The following is a 22,279-nucleotide window of genomic DNA, read 5'->3' as shown; positions in this document are numbered from 1 at the left end:
AGACATTCTGTGTTCACCAATAAGGAGAATAAAGATCAGCTTTATCCGTCACACCTACAGTGAAACGATCATTTTGAGTCAACCCCCAGCACGGTCCGAGGATGTGCTGGGCTCAGCGCACAAGTGTCACTGTGCCTCCAGTGGCAGTATAACATGCCTATGGCTCACTGCCTGTCACCTTTACCTTTGGAATGGAGGAGGAAACCGGAACACCCGGAGGAAAGTCACGCGGCCACGAGGAGAATCTGCAAACAGTCAGCAGTGGGAATCAAACCCTGATAGGTCACAGTCGTTCATTTTCAGCCTTGAGACTAAATAAGGAAGGTTGCTGACTGGGATGTGCCGATGCAGAGCTGGTGGCTCAGGAAACAGAGTGAAAAGTTAGGAAATTATTAGCAAAATCATCTGGAGAAAAAAGAATGACAGTTTATATAGCCCTTTGTATCCTTTAAAACAAATCCCAAGATGGTTTATAACCACTCAATTGCTTTAGCGAAGTGGTCTCAGACGTAGGAAACAGAATAGACTGTCTTTGGATAATCAGTCCCATGTCTGATAATGAGCAAATCATCTGGCTCTGTCAGGTTGTTTGAGAGCTGAATATTACCCCAGGCATTGGACAGCTGTCTCCTCTTTAAAAGCAACTTTTTGGGAACTGTTAATGTTCCACAGTGCAGTGCCCCGTTGGCACCACACCCAGGCTGCCAAGTCTCTGGGGTAAGTCCAGAACTTGTAGTGTTACATCTGAGACGGGAGAAAGAACCCTGGGGCAGAGAAAAAATGCTTGTTATCCAGTAGAGATGACGAAAAACATGTTTCCCATTCAGTTAAAAAGCTGGAGGTACTCTTCACCTCAGCTGGCATGAGGGAGGGGAGGAGACCCTTCATCAGATCTGAGCCTCGACCCGAAATGTGGGCTGTTTATTCCTCTCCATTGACGCTGTCTGACCTGCTGTGTCCACCAGCATTTTGTGTGTGTTGCTCAAGATTTCCAGCGTCTCAAGGATCAACTTTGTTTGCCCTATGTGTTTACATGTATTAGGAGTTTGCCGTGGTGTGTTGGCACGACATGCAGCGATATTAATCAATTACAAAGAGTTACATAAAGTATAAAGGTGGGGTTAAAGTAAGGATATGAAATGAAATAAATGCCAGTATATAAAAGGTGGTTTAAAGTGTCTGCTGTGTGTTGAAGGGGGTGGGGGTAATAGAGAGAGGGGTGTGGGGGGGTCTGCAGTTTCTCATTCCAATCACTGGCTGCTGGGGCCAATGTGCCTCTCTGCTCTCTCCAACTCGAGTGCGCTCTCCTTTCCTGCCTACCCCTCTCCCCTCCGCTCTCTGTGTAACCAGGCACCCTGCTCCCTCTGTTACAGCGCAAGTGCATTATCAGGGAACTCAGACAGTGGCCCGGAAGATTCCAGAACAACGTCCTGCTGATGGGCCCTGAGGTCCTGGCTGAATTACCGTGAGTCTCTGCATTGTTTACCATCTTGTCCCCTCCAGGGTCAGTCACATCACCTCTGAACGGGTCTCCCTACCCTGGTGTGGGCTCCACTGCACGTCATTCTCCTTTAAAGTCATTCCGTTGGTGTGATGGTGCCAGCATCTATTGTCCAGCTTTAATTGTCTCTGTAAGAGGAGGCAGTTTTAGATGAGCAGCGTTGGTCATCTGGAGTCACACGCAGACCATCTTGGGGTAAAGACAGCCGACTTTCTCCAGAGGACGTCCGTGACCCAGGTGGCCTTTAACAATCCGGAGCAGCACACTTAAAATGCTGGAGGAACTCAGCAAGTCGGGCAACATGTGTGGAGAGGAATAAACAGTCGATCTTATGAAGCGTCTTGGCCTAAAACGTCGACTGTTTTCTCTCTTTCATAGATGCTGCCTGACCTGATGAGTTGTTCCAGCGTTCTGTGCATGTTGCTCTGGATTTCCAGCATCTGCAGAATCCACTATGTTTATTGCAGGTCCTTCATACCCCGTCCCTGCCTCTGTTCACATTCGTTTCAAGGATCAACTTTATTCACCATACACATTTACATAGATTAGGAATTTACAGTCACGTGCAACAAAAAAAACAACATTCATCAATAATAAAGAATTATATAAAAATAAAGTTGGAGATTAAAGCAAGGATATAGAATAAAATGTTCTTAAATATGTAAATCCCAGCATATTTACAATGTAAACAGCTTTATAAAAAAATTGTTGAAGTGTTTTCAGTGCAATGCAGTGATGTGGGAGGGTGTGGGGGTGTTAACTAGAATGGTTGATAAGATAAATGGCATGATTTTTTTTTTGTTTTAATATCCCTATAGTGTTTTCCAGAAAGGAGCTTTTGGAAAGTGCAGTTTGCAGGGTTGGGTAGTGTCCACAAAGGCTTTTCCTGCCCACTTCTTTATCCTGGACACACACAAGTCCTGCAGTGGTTGTAGACTGCAGCCATGAGCTTTTCAGCTGACCAGATAGTTCACTGTTATTCCCCACCCTCACTGGTAGCGGCTGCCTTTGTGTGTACCCTTTCCCCTTTATCGTCCACCTCCATGTAATGACCTCGGTCATTGTGACTCAGCCGACATCAATGGCCCCTTGTGAAATGTCTCAGCAGTCATTCTGTGAAACTTGCTGTTGAATTTCATCTGCCCCCGTGGCTGTGGCTTGCAGAACTGTCATTTACACAAACCCTTTGGCTGTGAGTGAGGCAGAACTGTTTCTGGATTGGCCAGCTCGTGTTTAATCGTTGAGCCTGGATTGTGCTCCTTCAGTTTCACACACATTTCCACACCCCCACCCTTGTATTCACCCTCTCACGCCTGGTTCAGCACCCATGTCTTTATGAAGAGATTACCTCCCAGAAAGCAGGAATTCAGTAATAACAAAAGCACCAAATGCTGGACGGGCCAGGCTGCAGTTTTTGTGGTGAGAGTCAGGCTGGGAGCTTCTCTCAAAATTTACACAAGGAAGCACTGCTTGGATACTTGAGTGTGAAAACACTGCATTTCTGTAGCACCTTTCTCAACCTGGGAGTGTTCGAAAGTGCTCTTCTGCGACTGAGCTGTCGCTGTTCAGAATTAGATTTATCTCTGACTTGCATGATGTGAATTTTTTTGTTTTCTTGCAGCACAAACATAAAATTACCATAAATGGCAAGAACTGCCATAATGAGGAGGTGTTCAAGGACCATTCAGGAATCTGGTGGAGGGGGCGAAACTGTTCCTAAATTGTTGAGTGTGAGTCTTCTGGCTCCTGTGCCTCTTCCCGGATGGTCATAACGAGGAGAGGGGATGTCCTGGTTGGTGAGGGTCCTGCCTTCTTGAGACATTGCCTGTTGAAGGTGTCCTCAATGACTGGGAGGATAATGTAGGAAAACCTGCAGGCACCTCGTACACAGCTCCTGTGAACAGCAGTATGGGAATGAATGGGTAACATTTTAGATACATGATTGAGACCAGAACTCTGGGGAGGACCTCCCTGCTTTCCTGGAGATTAAATCCATGGGGTCTTTTCAGCCCTCTTATTATCACTACCATCAGGGTGGAGGTCCAGGAGCCTGAAGGCACACACTCAATGTTTTAAGGACGGTGTCCTCCCCTTTGCTGTCAGATCCCTGAATAGTCTATGAACACGACCCCAACGTTTCCAGTAGGCTAGCGGCGTGCTCTGGCGCTAGCTGCTTCTACGAGGCCGGTCAAAGGTGTTGGAACTGGCTGGTGCGGACTGCGCTGCTGCCTGTGACAGAATCAGTGCACGAAGGCGGTGTGCGGTCTAACAGTGAGTGACCGTCTTGGTCGCCTCTCTTCTGATCGCAAGATCCTGTTGGGCATCGGTAATGTGGAATGCTGCAAATGTGATTCACTGATTTATTGGTGGAAGGCAGGGGAGCTGTGTGGCCTCGGTCATAGGGAGGACTAAGCCTGGAGTGCGGTGTCGCCCATTTACAGGCGCCCACGGGAGAGAGAGAGGCGTTGGAGACCGTACACTCCACCAGAGTGCTGGGGACAGTGTGGCACACTGTCAATGGTGCCCCCCCCCGCCCCCAGTGTTCACTTGGCAGAAGGCAAGCCATATTGTGTTCGAATGCAGACTGCTGCATTATTCATCGTCTCAAGGACTTGGACTATATTTTTTGTGCAACTGTATTTCACTGCTGTCCTGTATGTGTGACTGTATTTCACTGCTGTCTTGTATGTGCGACTGTATTTCACTGCTGTCCTGTATGTGCGACTGTTCTTCACTGCTGTCCTGTATGTGCGACTGTATTTCACTGCTGTCCTGTATGTGTGACTGTTCTTCATTGCTGTCCTGTATGTGCGACTGTATTTCACTGCTGTCCTGTATGTGCGACTGTATTTCATTGCTGTCCTGTATGTGCGACTGTATTTCACTGCTGTCCTGTATGTGTGACTGTATTTCACTGTCCTGTATGTGTGACTGTATTTCACTGCTGTCCTGTATGTGCGACTGTTCTTCACTGCTGTCCTGTATGTGCGACTGTATTTCACTGCTGTCCTGTATGTGTGACTGTTCTTCATTGCTGTCCTGTATGTGCGACTGTATTTCACTGCTGTCCTGTATGTGCGACTGTATTTCACTGCTGTCCTGTATGTGTGACTGTATTTCACTGTCCTGTATGTGTGACTGTATTTCACTGCTGTCCTGTATGTGCGACTGTATTTCACTGCTTTCCTGTATGTGTGACTGTATTTCACTGCTGTCCTGTATGTGCTGTATGTGCCTTGTGCTGTGTATGACTATTGGAACTATGTTTTGTACCTTGGACCCGGAGGGCCACTGTTTTGTTTGGCTGGATTTATAGTATTCATGAATGGTTGGATGTCAATTAAACTTGAACTTGAAGATTTTGGCTCTCTTTTTGCACTATCTATTTGCTTTTTATTTATTCTTATTGTAATTTACAGTAATTTTCTGTATTGCATTGTACTGCTGCCACAAAATAACAAATTTCACAATGTATGTCAGCGATATTATGCCTGATTCTGATTCTCTTCCTTTGTGTGCTTTCAGTCTGAAGATCCTGAACAGTCTTCCCAATGATTCAGTGAGGACCACCCTACATCAATTGACAAGACACCCCTTGCATCTGCTGGACCTGCCGCCCCACAAACGCAGTTACTTGGCAGAGAGAGCCCTCCACCTCCTGGTAGGTTTTCTCACCACTCCTTTATTCCCCTTCTCCAGCCTCTCCTGACCTGAGGGGGTAAATTTTAAAAAGAAACTAGGAGCAACTTTATTAGCCATAGGGTAATGGGAATGTGGAAAGAGCTGGGTACAATTACAAAGCTGAGAACAACATTTGGGTGTGTTCATGGGTGGGGAGGGGTGGGCCAAATGCAGGCAGATGGGACTGGCTCAGGTAGCATGGACGAGTTGGGCTGGAGGGTCTGTATGACTCGACGCATGCCTTCTGCTGTTTGTTATGTTCGTGAACAGAGTCTGCGTGGGGAACATGTCCGTGGGCTGTGTTGGGCCTGGGTTTAACCTATCTACTACAGCTGAGAACTTGAACTGTTGATGAAGTCGGCTGTGTTCTTGTCGACAGGGAGTTGGAGCTGAGGATGAAATTTCAGGAGCGGTTCTGGACAGTCTGGGACCTCTTGTCGCCTTCATTGAAGAAGAGAAGGTCAAACACATCAACCAGCCCGCCCTGCTACTTCGCCTAGATGAGGTCAAACATTACTGCATCCCTGAGCAAAATTGGAAGTCATTTGGTTGGCTGTTGACCAAACAGGATGTGCTGGGGTAGGCTTACAAACAAGGTGTGAACATCCCCCACCTCCCTGTCCCAATCCATTGCATCTGACGCCACTCGGACACAGATGCTGGAAATCTGGATCAACACATACACATCCTCTCCAATCAGATTTCTCCTTCCTCAGCCCTTTGCCTTCCCCACCAATCAGCTTCCAGATTCCTGCTTTATTCTCTCCTCCCTCTCCCGCACCCACCTATCTTCTCTTTGTCTTTTCATTCAATGATTTCATTCCATTTCTCTGTTCTACTGTGAATACAGACAAGAAGTTGAATCTCAAGGTTGTATATGCCAACATACTGTATATTTTGGCAATAAATTGCAGTGGGACCCACTGCAATTTGCCTGTAGCCACAATAGGTTTACGACAGAAACAATCTCAATGGCTCCTCATGTGGCCTTAGATTACCTGGACAATGCAAACACCTATGTCAGGATGCTGTTTGTTGAATATAGCTCAGCGTTTAACACAATTATTCCCACAGTCCTGAGCGAAAAGCTACAGAATCTGGGCCTCTATACCTTCCTCTGCAATTGGATTCTTGATTTTCTAACCGGAAGAACACAAGCTCTGGGGATTGATGATAATATCTCCTCCTCGCTGATGATCAACACTGGTGCACCTCAGGGGTGTGTGCTTAGCCCGCTGCTCTACTCTCTCTGTACCTATGACTGTATGACTAGGTATAGCTCAAATGCCATCTATACATTTGCTGATAATACAACCATTGTTAGTAGAATCTTAGATGGAGACAGGAGAGTGTACAGGAGTGAGGTATACCAGCTAGTTGAGTGGTGTCACAGTAACAACCCGGCACTCAATGTCAGCAAGACCAAAGAGCTGATTTTGGACTTCAGGAAGGGTATGATGAGGGAACACAAATCGATCCTCAGAGGGATCAGAAGTGGAGAGAGTGAGCAATTTCAAGTTCCTGGCTGTCAAGATCTCTGAGGATCTAACCTGGTCCCAACATATCAATACAGTTATAAAGCAGGAAAGACGGTGGCTATATTTCATTAGGAATTTGAAGAGATTTGGTTTGTCACCAAAAACACTTGAAGACCTCTGTAGATTTATGGTAGAGAGCATTCTGACAGGCTGCATCACTGTCTGGGATATGGTGGGAGTGGGGTGCCACTGCACAGGACCGAAAGAAGCAACAGAAAATTGTAAAATTAATCATCTCCATCTTGGGTACTAGCCTCCATAGTATCCAAGATACCTTCAAGCAGCAATACCTCAGAAAGGTGGCGTCCATTATTAAGGACCTCAATCACCCTGTTCTCACTGTTACCATCAGGAAGGAGGTACAGAAGCCTGAAGGTACACACTCAGTGATTCAGGAACAGCTTCTTCCCCTCTACCATCCAATTCCTAAATGGATATTGAACCCATGAACACTGCCTCGCTTTTTTTCAATATATTATTTATGTTTTTGCACTATTTTTAACTTAACTATTTTTTAATGTATATATACAGTACACACACACTCGCTGATGGTTGAGGTGTAATAACTGTTCCTGAACTTGCCGGTGTGAGTCCTGAGGCTTCTGTAGCACCTTCCTGATGGCAGCAGTGAGAAGAAAGTATGTCCTGGATGGTGATGGTCCCTGATGATGTATGCTGCTTTCCTGTGACAACACTTTGTGCACAATGGTGGGGAGGACTTTACTCATGATAGTCTGGGTCATTTCCATTATTATTGTAGGATTTTCTGTTCAAGAGCATTGGTGTTTCTATACCAGGCTGTGATGCAGCCAGTCATTATACTGTCACTACACATCCATATAAGCTTGACAAAGTTTTAAATGTCATGCCAAAACTTTGCAAACTCCTAAGTAAGTAGAGGCACTGCTGGGCTTTCTTCATAATTGCACTAATATGTTGGGCCCAGGACAGGTCATCCAAAATAGCTGGAGTTTAAAGTTGCTGACCCTCTCACCTCTGATCCTCTGATGAAAACTGGCATATGGACATCTGGTTTTCTCCTGAAGTCAGTAATCAGTCCCACTCAGCCAGATTTTCAATCTCCCTCTTACATGCTGATTCATCACCTCCTTCAGCCAGTGACACTGGTGTCATCAGCAAACTTGAAAATAGCATTGGAGCTGTGCTTAGCCCCACAGTCATTAGTGTAAAGCGAGTAGAGCAGGGGGCTAAGCTCACAGCCTTGTGGTGCATGTGTGCTGATAGAGAGTGTGGAGGAGATGTTGTTGCCAATCCAAACTGTCTGGGATCCACAAGTGAGGAAATCAAGGATCCAATCTCACAAGAAGGTACTGAGGCCAAGGACTTGAAGCTTATTGATTAGTTTTGAGGGGCTGACAGTATTGAATGCTGAACTGTAGTCGATAAAGAGCATCCTGATGATTGGACCTTTGCTGTCCAGATGTTCCAGGGGTTGAGTGAAGAGCCAGTAAGATGGCATCTGCTGTGGACCTGTTGCTCTGATGGGAAAATTAGAGCAGATACAAATCACTTCTCAGGCAGGAGTTGATATGTGTCATCATCAAACTCTCCAAACACTTCATCACTGAGGATGTAAGTGCTACTGGACGATAGACATTGAGACAGGTTACCGTGTTCTTCTTGGGCACCTCTATAATTGAAGATTTCTTGAAGTAGGTGGGTACCTCAGTCTGCCGGAGCAAGAGGTTAAAAATTTCAGTGAAAGCTCCAGCCAGTTGATCAGCGCAGGTCTTTCGTACTTGGTCTGGTAACCTGTCTGGGCCAGATGCTCGCACGTCAGCCTCAGACACTGAAATCACAGGATCATCAGGGGCTGTGGGAGTTTGTGAAAGTTCCCCAATATTTTGATGGTCAAAATGAACATGGAAGGCATTGAGCTGATCCTGAAACGAGGGAGGCGATAGGGAGGCAACTGAAGTTTAAAGAACGGCCTCCTCCTGGGTAAAGACATTGAATTACAAACGAGAAAATCTGCAGATGCTGGAAATTGAAGCAATACACACAAAATGCTGGAGGAACTCAACAGGTCAGGCAGCATCTATGGAAAAGAGTAAAAAGTCGATGTTTCAGGCTGAAACTCTTCATCAGGACTGGAAAAAAGAAAAGAGAAGTTAGAGTAAGAGGGTGGGGGGCGGAGAGAAAGAAGTACAAGGCGGTAGGTGATCGGTGAAACCAGGAGGGGGGGCAGTGAAGTAAAGAGCTGGGAAGTTGGTGAATGAGATACAGGTCTGGTGAAGGGGGAATATGATAGAAGAGGACAAAGCCATGGAAGAAAGGGAAGGGGAGGAGTATCTGACGGGGTGATAGGCATGCAAGGAAATGAGCTGGGAGAAGGAAATGGGAACGGGGAATAGTGAAGAAGATGGGGGGGGCAATTACTAGAAGTTTGAGAAATCGATGTTCATGCCATCAGGTTGGAGGCTACCCAGACAGCATATAAGATGTTGCTCCTCCCAGTCTGAGTGTGGTCTGATCGCAGCAGTAGAGAAGGCCATGGACTGGCATGTTGGAATGGGAATGGGAAGTTGAATTGAAATGGGTGGCCACTGGGAGATGCTGCTTTTTCTGGTGGACGGAGTGAAGGTGCTCGGCGAAGTGGTCTCCCAATTTACGTCAGGTCTCATCGATATACAGGAGGCCACACCGGGAGTATCACTTCCAAGTGTTGCCTCACCTGGAAGGACTGTTTTGGGCTGTGAATGGTTGTGAAGGTGTAGGGGCAGATGTGGCACTTGTTCTGCTTGCAAGCCCTTGCAAAGTCAGTAAATTTATTATCAGTGTGCTTATCTCCTGTACCTAATAAAGTGACCAGTGGGTGTATGTTCATGGTCTGCTGTTGAGCCCATCCACTTCAAGGCTCAACGTGTTGTGCTTCCAGAGATGCTCTTCTGCACATGGTGTTTGTAACAAGTGGTAGTTTGAGATACTTCCACATCCTGTCAGCTTGAACCAGTCTGTCCATGCTCCTCTGACCTCTCTCATCAACAGGGAGTTTTCGCTCACAGAGCTGCCACAATGGATGTTTTTTGGGTTTTATTCACACCGTTCTCTGTAAACTCCAGAGACTGTTGAGCCTGAAAATCCCAGGAAATCAGCAGTTTCGGAGATACTCAAACCACCCCGTCTGGCACCAACAATCATTCCGTGGTCAAAGTCACTTGGATCACATTTTTTTCCCCCTTTCTGATGTTTGATCTGAACAACCATGTATTGAGTTGCTGCCACATGATTGGCTGATTAGATATTTGCATTAATGAGCAGGGGGAGGGAGGGAACATCGACTCAGACTGTGAGAGGCCTGCGTCGGGCATTTTCATGCCTTACAAGGCGCAGATTGGAAGTCTGTGTGGGGCACCACTCCTCGCATAGACACTAGAGCAATGTGTGATTAAGGGCATAAACACGTAGCCACAGCTGAGGCTCGAACTAGCGACCTTCAGATCACTAGACGAACGCCTTAACCACTTGGCCACGTGAGCAAGTATTCCTAATAAAGTGGCCACTGAGTGTTTGTTACTGTATACTACCTTGAGATTCATTTCTCTTGCAGGCACTTGCAGGAAAATAAGGAAATAAAATAGAATTTATGAAAAGCTATACATAAGCAAAGATGGACAAACAGCTGATTTGCAATAGAAGAGAAACTGTGCAAATAAAAACTATATAAATAATACTGAGAACAGGAGATGTGGAGTCCTTGAAAGTGGGAATTAGCAGGATGTGGAATTAAATCATCATTGCGATGAGTGAAGTTATCCACGCAGGTTCAGGGGCCTGATGGTTGTAGGACTTTGAGCTTCTCTACCTCCTGCCCGATGGTAGTAGTGAGAAGAGACCATGGCCTGGATGGTGGGGGTTCTTGATGATGGATGCTGCTTTCCTTTGGCAACGCTCCTTGTAAATGTACTCGATGGTGGCTATTTGCATTTCTGTTGCTGTTTTAGCGTGACAGGACAGACCAAGGTGCTTCACATGAGTAAAAGCACCTAGTATTTTCAGTAAATTAACTAAATTGTACACTGAACTGCACATGACCTGCTAAAGAGCAAGTTTATCTTAACGGAGAAGAGACATGAGATGCAAGGATTAGGGAGGGAGTACTAGAGGCAACTGACAGAGTAATTACAAGCAGTGATGAAATTGCATTTGGGGATGAATGCGAGGTGAGTGTTGGAGGGGAACTGAGGATGTAGGGCTGGAGGAGATTGTAAAGAAGTGAGATCATGGATAGATTTGTCTAATGAAATGTGAATTTTGTTTCATTTATTCTACAGGGATACTTCAGGCTGGAATGTGCAGCAGATAGAATACATAGGTAGACTTGTCTTCACCCTTCCACCTGAGGATATACACAGGCTGCCAAAGGTAGGGATGAAGGAGAGGGAAAAAGGAAATCTTGAGGAAGCCCTATAAATTACACTCAGTTGCCGCGTTGTTGGGTAAAGGAGTGGAACCCATTCTGATCTCCTGCTGCTGTAGAAGGCTGACATGTTGTAACTTTCAGAGGTACTCTTCTGCAGTAACGTGTGGTTGAGTTACTGTTGCCTTCCTATCAGCTAGTCTGGCCAGTTGTGCATGGAAGTCCCAGGAAATCAGCAGCTTCTGAGATACTCAAACCACCCCGTCTGGCACCAACAATCATTCCACACTCAAAATCACTTAGATCACATTTCTTCCCCATTCTGCTGTTTGGTCTAAAGAATAACTGAACCTCTTGACCACGTCTGCATACTTTTATACGTTGAGTTGCTGCCACATGATAGGCTCATTAGATATTTGCATTAATGAGCAGGTGTACCTAATAAAGTGGCCACTGAGTTCATTTCTGTATTAGTATTAGACATACAGTAATCTCCACCAACTTAAACATTTGTTCCTCGACTTTGATTGGCAATGCATACATTTAAGGATCCTTGTTTCTGTTTTTAACCCTTCACTGGTCTTGTGTTGTGCCCCACCCTATTGCTGTAATCTCCTCCAGTTCCCCAACCCTATGAGGCTTGCTGTAGCTCATCCCATCTTCCCAGTGTCCCACTAGCTGCTTTCATCCCTGGGAATCCCTATAGTTCCATCCCTAAACCCCTTCAATTCTCTCTTTAGTTGCTCTTATAAACACAAAATACCACACAGGAATAGTAGACCACGACCCTTCAAACCTATTGCAATGGTGTGTGCCTCTGACAATCAAGTCCAACTGCTGGCCTTCACACGTGGCTTAGCTACTTATCCAGCTGCCTACACTGGGCTCAATTCTTCTTTTGTGCTCAATCCTCAATTCCCTGATCTGAAGGAATCCCTGTGTTGGTCAGGGTTGACCATGAATGTCTGTGGGTCAGTAGATACACAATCCAGGGCAGTACGATATGGACAGCTGTTGCCAATGCAGCAAGCCCTCCCTCTCTAGGAGCTGATGAATCCAAAGGAATGGTAGAGATCGATACAGTTTGGCACCAGCGACACTGCAGGCATGCTAGACAGTGTTGATCTCAACGTAGGATTTCCTTTTCCGTCAGGATTTACTTCCCTGTGAGTTGGTAAAGCTGCAAGGTAGGGGAGATTTGAAATCAGAGCTTTCCTTCTCCTTGATGAGCTGCCAAACTTGGCTAATGAGTCTGATCTGCCCGAAAGACTTGTTTAAGGTGTCAGTAACCTGGCTTTGCTCCTTCTCCAGTCAGTAGAAGCAGTTCCACTGGGTTAAGTAGCTAAGCCACCCGGTGAAGGCTAGGAGCTGGATTTGATTGTCAGACGCACGTGCCATTGGGAATATTGGCAGCTATGACCAGCTATGACATCTTTAAGGAACCTCCCCAATCTATCTCCTCTTTAAATACCCTGCTAATCCAGCCTCCTGGAGAAGAAATGGTTACCATATAACAATTACAGCATGGAAACAGGCCATCTCGGCCCTTCTAGTCCGTGCCGAACTCTTACTCTCACCTAGTCTCACTGACCTGCACTCAGCCCATAACCCTCCATTCCTTTCCTGTCCATATATCTATCCAATTTAACTTTAAACGACAACATCAAACCTGCCTCAACCACTTCTGCTGGAAGCTCGTTCCACACAGCCACCACTCTCTGAGTAAAGAAGTTCCCCCTCATGTTACCCCTAAACTTTTGCCCTTTAACTCTCAACTCATGTCCTCTTGTTTGAACCTCCCCCACTCTCAATGGAAAAAGCCTATCCACGTCAACCCTACCTATCCCCCTCATAATTTTAAACACCTCTATCAAGTCCCCCCTCAACCTTCTTCGCTCCGAAGAGTAAAGACCCAACTTGTTCAACCTTTCTCTGTAACTTAGGTGATGAAACCCAGGATGTTACACAGCCCCATTTGTCTTGTAACTCTGTTCCCTCGTTCATGGTTCTTCCACTAATGGTAATATTTCTACGTCTACCTCATGGCTTCTTAAGACCCAATGCTTTGAAAAGATCTCCACTTATTCTTTTAAACTTGGGGCAGTACAGATCTACTTTTTAGCTGAATGTGATGGGACAACCCTGTCATCCCAGGAATTCACCTGGTGAACCTCTTCTGGTCTGGGGCAGAGGCTTATAATGATGAATGGAGTTGGTGAGATGGAGTGAGGGTAAAGGGTGGGGCAGGGGTAAAGGGGAGAGATAGGGGCAGGGGAAGGGTAAAATGGGTTGTTAGGCATAGGTATTAACAGGTAGTGCAGGGGGTAAAGGTAGTGTTTGTGGTGGGGCAGGAGTTTAACATGTGGTTGAGGAGTGCAGAGACACTTAGAGGTGGAGGTGATCTGGGGGAATAGTGTAAAGGGTGAGGTGCAAGGGACTGGGCATAGATGGATAGCAAAGGTGTAGAGGGGTGGAGAGAAAGTGGAGGGGTGGCTTCAGGTGAGAGTAGATGGTTGTGGGGGGTGTTAGTGGTGTGGCTAAAGTCTGGGTTTGGGAAAAGGTTTCCTCTTTGCCACCACACCCTCTCCTGAGTCAGCTCTTCTGAATTGCTGCATCCTTCTGGAGATTCTGGTGGAGGTATCAGAGATAGCTGTGGGTATGTGCTGGCAGAAGGGATTAGCTGCCATTGTGGGAAAAGTCAGGCCACCATGTCACTGAGCTCTCTACAACAGTTCAGAATTTCACTGGCGGCGGATGTGTTCCTGAGGTTGTGCTGGGGTCTATTGTAATGGGGGATCAGGACGGGATCTTGTATTGCTTCCACTCACGCCTGTACCGTGCTCCTGGTAGGTGGTGCTGACCCCCGAGACGGTGGAGATGGTGCTGAACAGCGAGCGCCACTGGGGGCTGAGCCTGGTGGGCAGGCTGTGCCAGGGGCAGCAGAGTTTCTCGGACCGCACCACCCTCCGCAGCAAGAAGCAGAGCCTGGCGGTGAACGCCGTCAAGAGCATCATGAAGAGGCGGAGAGGTCAGCCTGGACCGGGAGTGGGATCGGGAATGGGGACCGGGGTGTGAGTAACGAGGGTGGCCCTTGTTCCCGGATCTCCAGGGCTGGGAAAACCTGCCAGTGGTTAGTGTCCGGACTGAAGTCTGATTGAAGTGTGCCGGCCCATCAAACGTGATGTGGACGTCGGGGTAGGAGGTTACATTTCTAGCCTATGCCTAAATGGGATAGTGGGCCGAACTACCTCCGTCACCAGATATGGTCCATGTGAAAGTCCCCCATGAGGCTGTTTGGAATTTCTATATTTCCTTATACAATCCATCTGAAATGCTGGCTCGTGACTATCCCATTCCTTGGCAAATTTTCTCTGGCTCCCACCTCTCCCACAACCCCCCCCCCCCACCGTACCCCCATTGGCTGCCCCTGTCTTCCCTGGTCAGCTGCCACTCTCCTCCACACCCCCCTCCCCCGTCAGCTGTCCTACCCCCCCCATTGGCTACTCCCTCCCCCCCCAGTCTGTCAACTGCTTCAATCCCATTAACTGCCTCCCCCAATTCCCATCCATTCTCCTCCACCCTCCATTCCTATCAACTTCACCCCTCCCCCTTCCCTGATTCTTTCATTTGCCTACTCCAGGCCAAGTTGGAGCAGCCAGTTGGCTATCAGCACTTTGGGGGCGGGGGGGGGAAGGGTGTTGGATCCAGGATTCAGATCCAGAGATATCGAACGACTGGCAGTATATTTCAAAGTTGGGGTGGTGGGTGGGACGGAGGGGGATCTGCTGTGGCTGTAACCCCTGCACCCACTGCCCTGGTCCTTTGCACTGGCAGGACTGTTTCCTTTGCTTCCACCTAGAGGGCATCCCTGACTGCATTGACGTCAAAGCAACATTCCCTGCTGCTTGGAGCACTGGCCAGCTCGCCGGGATGACGGATCGTGAGTTTGCTGACTGTTTGGAAGTTCTCACCAGCGACCCGGACCTGTCTGCAGAGCAGCGGAAGATACTGGTGACCAAGGCCAAGAATGTGAGTCTGCGTGTCACCCAGGACCCAGTCTCACCCAGTCTGCGTGTCACCCAGGACCCAGTCTCACCCACTCTGCGTGTCACCCAGGACCCAGTCTCACCCACTCTGCGTGTCACCCCAGTACCCAGTCTCACCCAGTCTGCATGTCACCCAGTACCCCAACAGAGCAGGGCTGGTGTTTGTTAGAGGACAGGGGTGCTCTGTTTCCCAGTGGCTGGTGGATTGTGGGGGTCACTAAGGTTGTCATAGTTTGGGGTTAGAAGGTTGTGGGAATAAGCTCCCACCATCTATTAATGCTCTCAATGGTATATGTCTCAAATAGCCTCTGACAACCAAGTCCAGCTCCTGAACTTCACGTCTGGCTTAGTGACCAAGTCCAGTGGAACCATTTCTACTGACAGGAGAAGGGGCCAAGGCAGGTTACCGGTGCTTTAAAACCAGTCGCTCTGGGCGGTTGGGGCTTGTCAAGAGGAGGAAGAAAGCTCTGATCTCAAACCTCTGCTGCCTTGCGGCTAAACCCACTCATGGGGAAGGCTTCGTGAGGAAACCCCGAGGGAAAATCTGGAGCTGGAGTCCTTGTGTTGAGCTCAACACTGACTGGCAGCTCCTGCGAAGCTGCTATATTGGTCTTTGCCATTCCTTTGGAGCTATCATCTGCGTGGAGAGAGGGGGCCTGCTACATGGACGATAGCTCACTCTCCATATCGTACCGCCCTGGCTCGTGTGCTGGCTTGCCTGTAACACCTAGGACCCAACATCCACGGTTGACCTGCACTGGTGTATTGTGGAAGGTGGGGCAGAGGAAGGATGATGAGTTGTCCTCTGGGAGGGCGAGAGTTGGGTGGGTTGAATCAGGGTGAGGGGGCACTGGTGGTAAGTTGGGAACTGGGGTTGACAGTGGGGATGAGCAAAAGCCAGGGAATGAGGTGGGATGATGAGTGGACAAGGAGTTGGGGTCAGTAGGGTAAGAGAGTGGATGCAATTTACTTTATTTATTTAGACATATAGGGTGGAAAAGGCCCTTTCAACTGTTTGAGCCGTGTCGTCCAGCAACCCACTGATTTAACCCTAACCTAATCACGGGACAATTTTCAATGGCACGTCTTTGGACTGTGGGAGAAAACCCGAGCACCTGGAGGAAACCCACATGCACATGGGAAGGATTGTGCAAACTCTGAACTCTGATGCCCCGAGCTGGAATGGTGTTTCATTAACCAACTACGCTGCAGTGGCGCCCCATAGTTGTGTTGGAGGAGAGAGACAGGACGGGCATCTGAGGTCTCCATTGGTCGGGGTGATCATGGATGTTACGTCCTAGCTGTCTGAATTGCTGGTGCAGAGTGCCAGTGCTCGAGCTAGGTCACTATGACATGGAGAGCAAGCTGTTGATACACAAGTCAGGGCAGTACGACGTGGAGAGCAAGCTGTTGTCCATGCAGCAGGCTCCCTCTCTCCACATAGCTGATGAATCCAAAGGAACAACAGAAACCGATACAGTTTGGTACCAGCAGCATCGCAGGTGTTGCCAGGCAGTGGGGATCTGAGATCAGAGTTTCCCTTCTAGATGAGTACCAACTACGGCTGATGAGCCCCACTTGCCTGGGGATGGGGACTGGGCGTCAGGTATCGAGACTCACTTCATTTGAAAATGTGTGGTCCACAGTCCCACCCTATCCTTCTCCCACAATAGGCAAGTTTGTTCCTATCTTTAATATGTCATTAATTGTAAACTCCTCCAAATCAGGAATTCAAATATTCCTCTGGATCTATCCTGCTTTATTTTTTATGCAACCCCAATTCTTCCCGATCGTAGCAATTGACAATTAGGTTTTTTTGGTCAGGTGCACATTGAAACTTACAGTGAAATGTGTTGTTTGTGTCAACCATCGACACAGTCCGGGGATGTGCTGGGGGAAGCTTGCAAGCATTGCCGTGCATCTGTGCCAACATAACATCCCCACAATTTATTAACCCTAATGTGGGAGGAAGGTGAAGCACCCAGAGGAAACGTGTAGTCATAGGGAGAATGTATAAACTCATAGACGGTGACAGGATTGAACCCAGATCGCTGGTGTCCCCTCCCTGATCCCAAACGATCAGCTTCTTCCCCCTGTCCCCAGCTTAATGAATTCTAGGCCAAACATGTCATCGACTGGCCTGTGTGACCTCTGCTCCATGCTTGTTTCTTTGCCTTGGAGTCTTCACCCCAGATCTCCAGGACCTTTCTCCCATCTCCCAAATTCCTGATCCACTTGGACCCTTCCCTCTGGCTTCTTAGCCTCAGTAGATCTGTTCATTGCTAACTGCTGATGGGACGTTGACCACCCCTGATGTTTCCTGTCCCCTCACACGCTCTGATCTGCCCCCCTCTGAACCTGAAGCTGTCTACTCACTATGGGCAAAATGCTGGAAATGGTAGATTGTGTAGTTTCCTGCACTCTCAGAACTCAAGCATTTCATTGCTTTAGCTGCCAGTTGCCACCCTGCTCTCACCTTCACAGAGTTCATCTCTGGTTCTTCCCTTCCCTTTCTGGATCTCCCAATCTCCATCTCAGGGGGTAGACTAGCCTCAAACATCTAGAACGACCCCACAATCACCCACAACCATCTCAGCTGTTTGTCACACCCAGTATCCGGTAAGAATTCCACTCCGTTCTCCTGGTTCCTCCATCTCCATCATTCTTGCTCTGTTGGTGAGTCTTTCTTTCTTCCTGAACCACGACTTTCCTCTACACCATCGCTCATAAAGTCTTTGACTGAATGGTGAATTCCACAGCTTTGGGGAACTTGCTGTTTCCTTTCTGTCTGGTCAGAATGGATCAGGTCATTGTGTAATGTCTGATGAATGGGACTAAAGTGGATGTGAGGGTCAGCCTCAGTGTGGTGGGCTGAAGGGCCTATTTAGCACTGTGTGACTCCGGTGAGGATGTCCGGTCTGATGGATGATCAGGTGGACATATTTTCGAGCTAACATTGAACATTGCAATGTTGAACGGTGTGCCACAGACCTGAGAAGCAAAGGGAGTTCCCCTGGCAGCAGAGAAGGTTTGATGCAATGATTCCAAATCATGGTCGTAGAGTAAATATGGTAGCCCAGGTTAGCCTAATGTTACTACAGTTCCAGAGATCAGCAATCAAGATTTAATTCCCACCACCACTGTCTGTAAGAAGGTTGTTCCTTCTCCCTGTGACCACGTGTGATTCATCCAACATTCCAAAGAAGTGTGGGTTAGGGTCAGTAAACATGGGCATGTCATGTCGGTGCCGGGAGCCTGGCGACAAATGCGGGCAGCCCCCAGCATATCCTCACAGATTTGATTTGATGTAAACAACGCACTTCACTGTATCTTTCGAAGGATCTTGGGCCAAGATCTTTCATCTGGACTGGAAAGGAAGAGGGCTAATTCCTTTCCACTGATGCTACCTGGCTTGCTAAAGTTTCTCCAGCATTCTGTGTGTGTTGCTGTGGGTATCCAGCATCTGCAGAGTCTCTTGTGTTTGCAATAACGTGCAGTTCTCTGTGGCAGAATCTCAGGCAAATTCCTCTCCCAAAGGCTACAGAAGAGCTGTGATGGGCAGAATGGCCTCTTTCTGCATTGTAGGATTCAGTGATTCTGTAAAGAGTGAGAATAAATGGGACAAAGGTGTTGGTGCAGACTGATTGAAGTTCAAAGTAAATTTACTATCAAATTATGTATATATCACCGTATGCTACTGAATACTCATTTTCTTGCTGCATGTGCAGGAAAATAAAGAAACACAACAGAATTTATGGAAAGCTATACATAAACACAGAACCAATGTGCAAATGAAGACAAATTTTGCTAATTAAAAAAATATGCTGAGAACCTGAGCAGTAGATTGTAGAACATGTTCAGAGTTGAGGTGAGTGAGGCTGATGTTTGTAGGGTAATAGCACCATCCCCCTGCCGGGGGGGTTTTATACCAACTACCCGATGACAGTAGTGAGACAGCAGGCCTGGATGGTGGGTGCCCATGATGGATGGATGCTTTCTTTTGGCAGAGCTCCCTGTAAATGTCCTCAAAGGTGGGCAGGGCTATTAATAAGGCAATAATAATTTGCATTTCCTTGTGAGTGAAGCTGTCCATGCTGGTTCAGGAGCCTGATGGTTGTAGGTGCACTGTGGTGGAATTGAGCTAATAATTGTCCAGAACCCATTTCCCAGATCATCCATATTCCCTCCTGAGCATGCAGATCCTGGATTAGCTCTGGAGACTGAGCTGTGACTGGGTGTGTGAGATTTCATTGCCCCGTGTTTCATTCAGTTTCTGGAAAACAGACGACAAACACTGACTTCCCTAAACGACAGGAAGCAATTTGCTTCAATTAGCTGCTTATCACTGGCGATGTTATCTGCGGTGATCATCAGGAATTCTGGATGTGCAAAGGCACTTGCAGCTACATAGAAACATACTTATTTATATAGAGATACATCATGGTAACGGGTCCTTCCAGCCCAACAAGCTCAGAGTCCAGACCTCATTCCAACTGAGAATTTGTGGCTGGACTTGAAAAGAGCTGTTCACTCACAATCCCTGTGCAATCTGACAGAGATTGAGCAGTTTTGTAAAGAAGACTGGGGGAAAATTGCATGTGCAAAGCTGGTAGAGACCTATCCACACAGACTCAAGTCTGTAATTGCTGTCAAAGGTGCATCTACTAAATAATGACTTGAAGGGGGGGGGTGAGTAATTATGCAATCAATTATTTTGTGTTTAATATAATAAATTTAGACCAATTTGTAGAAAATTGTTTTCACTTTGACATAAACGAGTCTGTTCTGTTGATTAGTGTTAAAAAAACCAAATTAAATCCACTGTGATTCAATATTGTAAAACAATAAAACATGAATAATTCCAAGGAGGGTGAATGCTTTTTATGGACACTGTATATACATGGCTGCACTCAGTTACTTGTACATTGTGTTTTATAGGGTTGCTTTTATATTTATTACTGATTTTTATGCTTATTGTGTCTTTTTTGTGCTATATTGGATCCTGAGTAACAATCATTTCATCCTCCTTTACATTCGTTTACTGAAGAATGACAATAAACAATCTTTGAGTCTTTTGGTCTCGCCTGAAAAGAATGATACTCTTGCAATAGAAAGAGTGCAGTGAAGGTTCACCAGATTAGTTTCTAGAAACGCCCTTGGGGAGAGGTTGAGCAGATTAAGTTATACTGAATTGAATTTAGAAAAGTGAGAGGTGTGAACTGCACAAAATTCTTTGGGACTTTTGATGCAGGGATGATGTTTCCCAAGAAGCAAGGGTCAAAGTCTCAAAATAGTGGTATGGCCATTCAGGACTGAGATGAGAAGGAATTTCTTGACCTAGTCTTTGAAGTTCTCCACCCAGGAGAGCAATGGAGGTTCAGTTTATCCGAGGCAGATATTCCGGTTTAAGATGGTACTAGTGAAACACGGAGACCACTTGCTGGCTGAAACAATTTGACTACTTTTTTAATCCCACTTTTTCTGGAAACCAGTCACTGCAATCAATAGCATGTAACTTCTCTTCAGCGTTGAGCTTTTGACTGCCTGTATGACCTGCCGTTTAGCAGTGTGAACTGTAGTTTTGAAGACGAGGATGGTTGTGGTGTGGTGTGTATGGGCTGAATCAAGGCAGCAGGGCCCTGGCCTGAGAGTGGGGAACGAGCCAATGCCTGGCCATTCCTGGAGCAGACTTGGAGCTGAATCGAAGCAGCAGAACCAAGGCGAGGCAGAGTTGAGGTGACAGGGCCCAGGCCTGAGAGCTAGCAATGGCTGTTTTTTGGCCGGGTTTAAGCGCCAGGCCAGATTGAAAAGGTTAGGGAGTTGGGACCGAAGGCGAAGGACAGGCTTGTGTTCAGCTTGTTGCTTGGTGAGCTGTACTCACCTCAGCACTGAACAGAGTCTGTGGCCTACAACTAGCAGTCTCCTGGATCGGCTGTGACTGGCGCTGTGTCTGTGGACTCATGTTCATGAACTTCATTCTGAACATTATTTGCTTACTTTTATTGTTTGCATGATTTGTTTTCTTTTTTCTGCACATTGAGTGTCTGGCAGTCTTTTAAAATGGGTTTCTTTGTTTTGTGGCTGCCTGTAAGGTGACGAATCTCAAGTTGATTATATCATAAATAATTTGATAATAAATGTGCTTTGAACTTTGAGATTTTTAGATTATAAAGTTTAAGTTTATTGTCATTCAATCATGTACATATAGTGGTGGAACTGGATCAAATCCCCAGGCTGTTGGAAGATCATCTGGGATGTCATGAGGGAGATGCTTGGTGTTGTGTGAAGAGGTCCTGAATAAGTGCTGGAGTTGATGGATTTGGGATTCTCTCTCTATTATCTGTTACTAGTTGTACGGGCCAGTGAGATCAATGAAACGCTGGCAGGTTCTGCAGCTGGGTAGGGCTGCCTCCCAGCTCAGCGGCCGAGACCTACAGTCCCTGGACCTGCTGGACCTGGGTATTCTCTCATTCCTGGGAGAGATCGATGAATGGAGTGCAAAACAGGTAATGCTTGCCCTTCTTCCTCTATACGTATCTTCAGTTTAATTTTCTTTCAAGAATGTAGGTAGTTATTTGACCTCAAAGGACATTTTGGTCGCATCTACTCCCTTTGGGCCAGACATGTACATGGTCTTGTTTCACTCTGTGAGACTTGGGAACTGGTAGTCTTGGCTTACATTTCCTTCATCCCTGTCATAGGCGACAACTGGATCTGCTCAGCAGACTAGTGGTAACTATGGAGTCTGCAAGCATTGGGAATTGTGCCTGGTGACTGTCTGGTCAGGGAGATACAGCCCTGCACAGTGTTGCAATCAAGGTGTGTAAACCTGTGCACATTCAGTTCAATGGTGCGGGGTGAGTACCCAGTCCCCAGTAGATGTTAAAGACGCCCACACCATCTTCACGTTGAGAGAGGAGGTGTAGGTGCAGGTGTTGCACCTGTTATGCCTGCAGGGGTAAGTGCCAGGAAGGAGATCAGTAAGCATGGACCATTGCACATTGATGGAGATCACGAGGGAAATTGCAGAGTAGGGGAGGTGGTGGGGAAGTCGACTGTGGTTGCTGCCCTCATCCGCGTCTCTTCCATTTCCTGCTCCATCTTCCTGCAGCCATAAGGGGGATAGGGTCCT

General features: G+C 47.1%; 1 protein-coding gene across 1 annotated transcript in view; it reads left to right on the top strand.

The window, feature by feature from the left end:
- LOC134358129 (stereocilin) overlaps positions 1-22,279 on the top strand; it is a 96,456-nt gene that overhangs the window by 43,484 nt on the left and 30,693 nt on the right. The window contains exons 15-21 of the mRNA XM_063070115.1: positions 1,374-1,465; positions 5,027-5,162; positions 5,562-5,761; positions 11,016-11,106; positions 13,952-14,129; positions 14,961-15,130; positions 21,498-21,653. Of these exons, the coding sequence (XP_062926185.1) occupies positions 1,374-1,465; positions 5,027-5,162; positions 5,562-5,761; positions 11,016-11,106; positions 13,952-14,129; positions 14,961-15,130; positions 21,498-21,653 (1,023 nt within the window). The remainder of the gene's footprint in view (positions 1-1,373; positions 1,466-5,026; positions 5,163-5,561; positions 5,762-11,015; positions 11,107-13,951; positions 14,130-14,960; positions 15,131-21,497; positions 21,654-22,279) is intronic.

Source organism: Mobula hypostoma, chromosome 18 (assembly GCF_963921235.1).
Source record: "Mobula hypostoma chromosome 18, sMobHyp1.1, whole genome shotgun sequence".
NCBI classification, from domain to species: domain Eukaryota; kingdom Metazoa; phylum Chordata; class Chondrichthyes; order Myliobatiformes; family Myliobatidae; genus Mobula; species Mobula hypostoma.
Note: the sequence above shows the minus strand (reverse complement) of the source record. Positions and strands in the feature narration are given on the sequence as shown.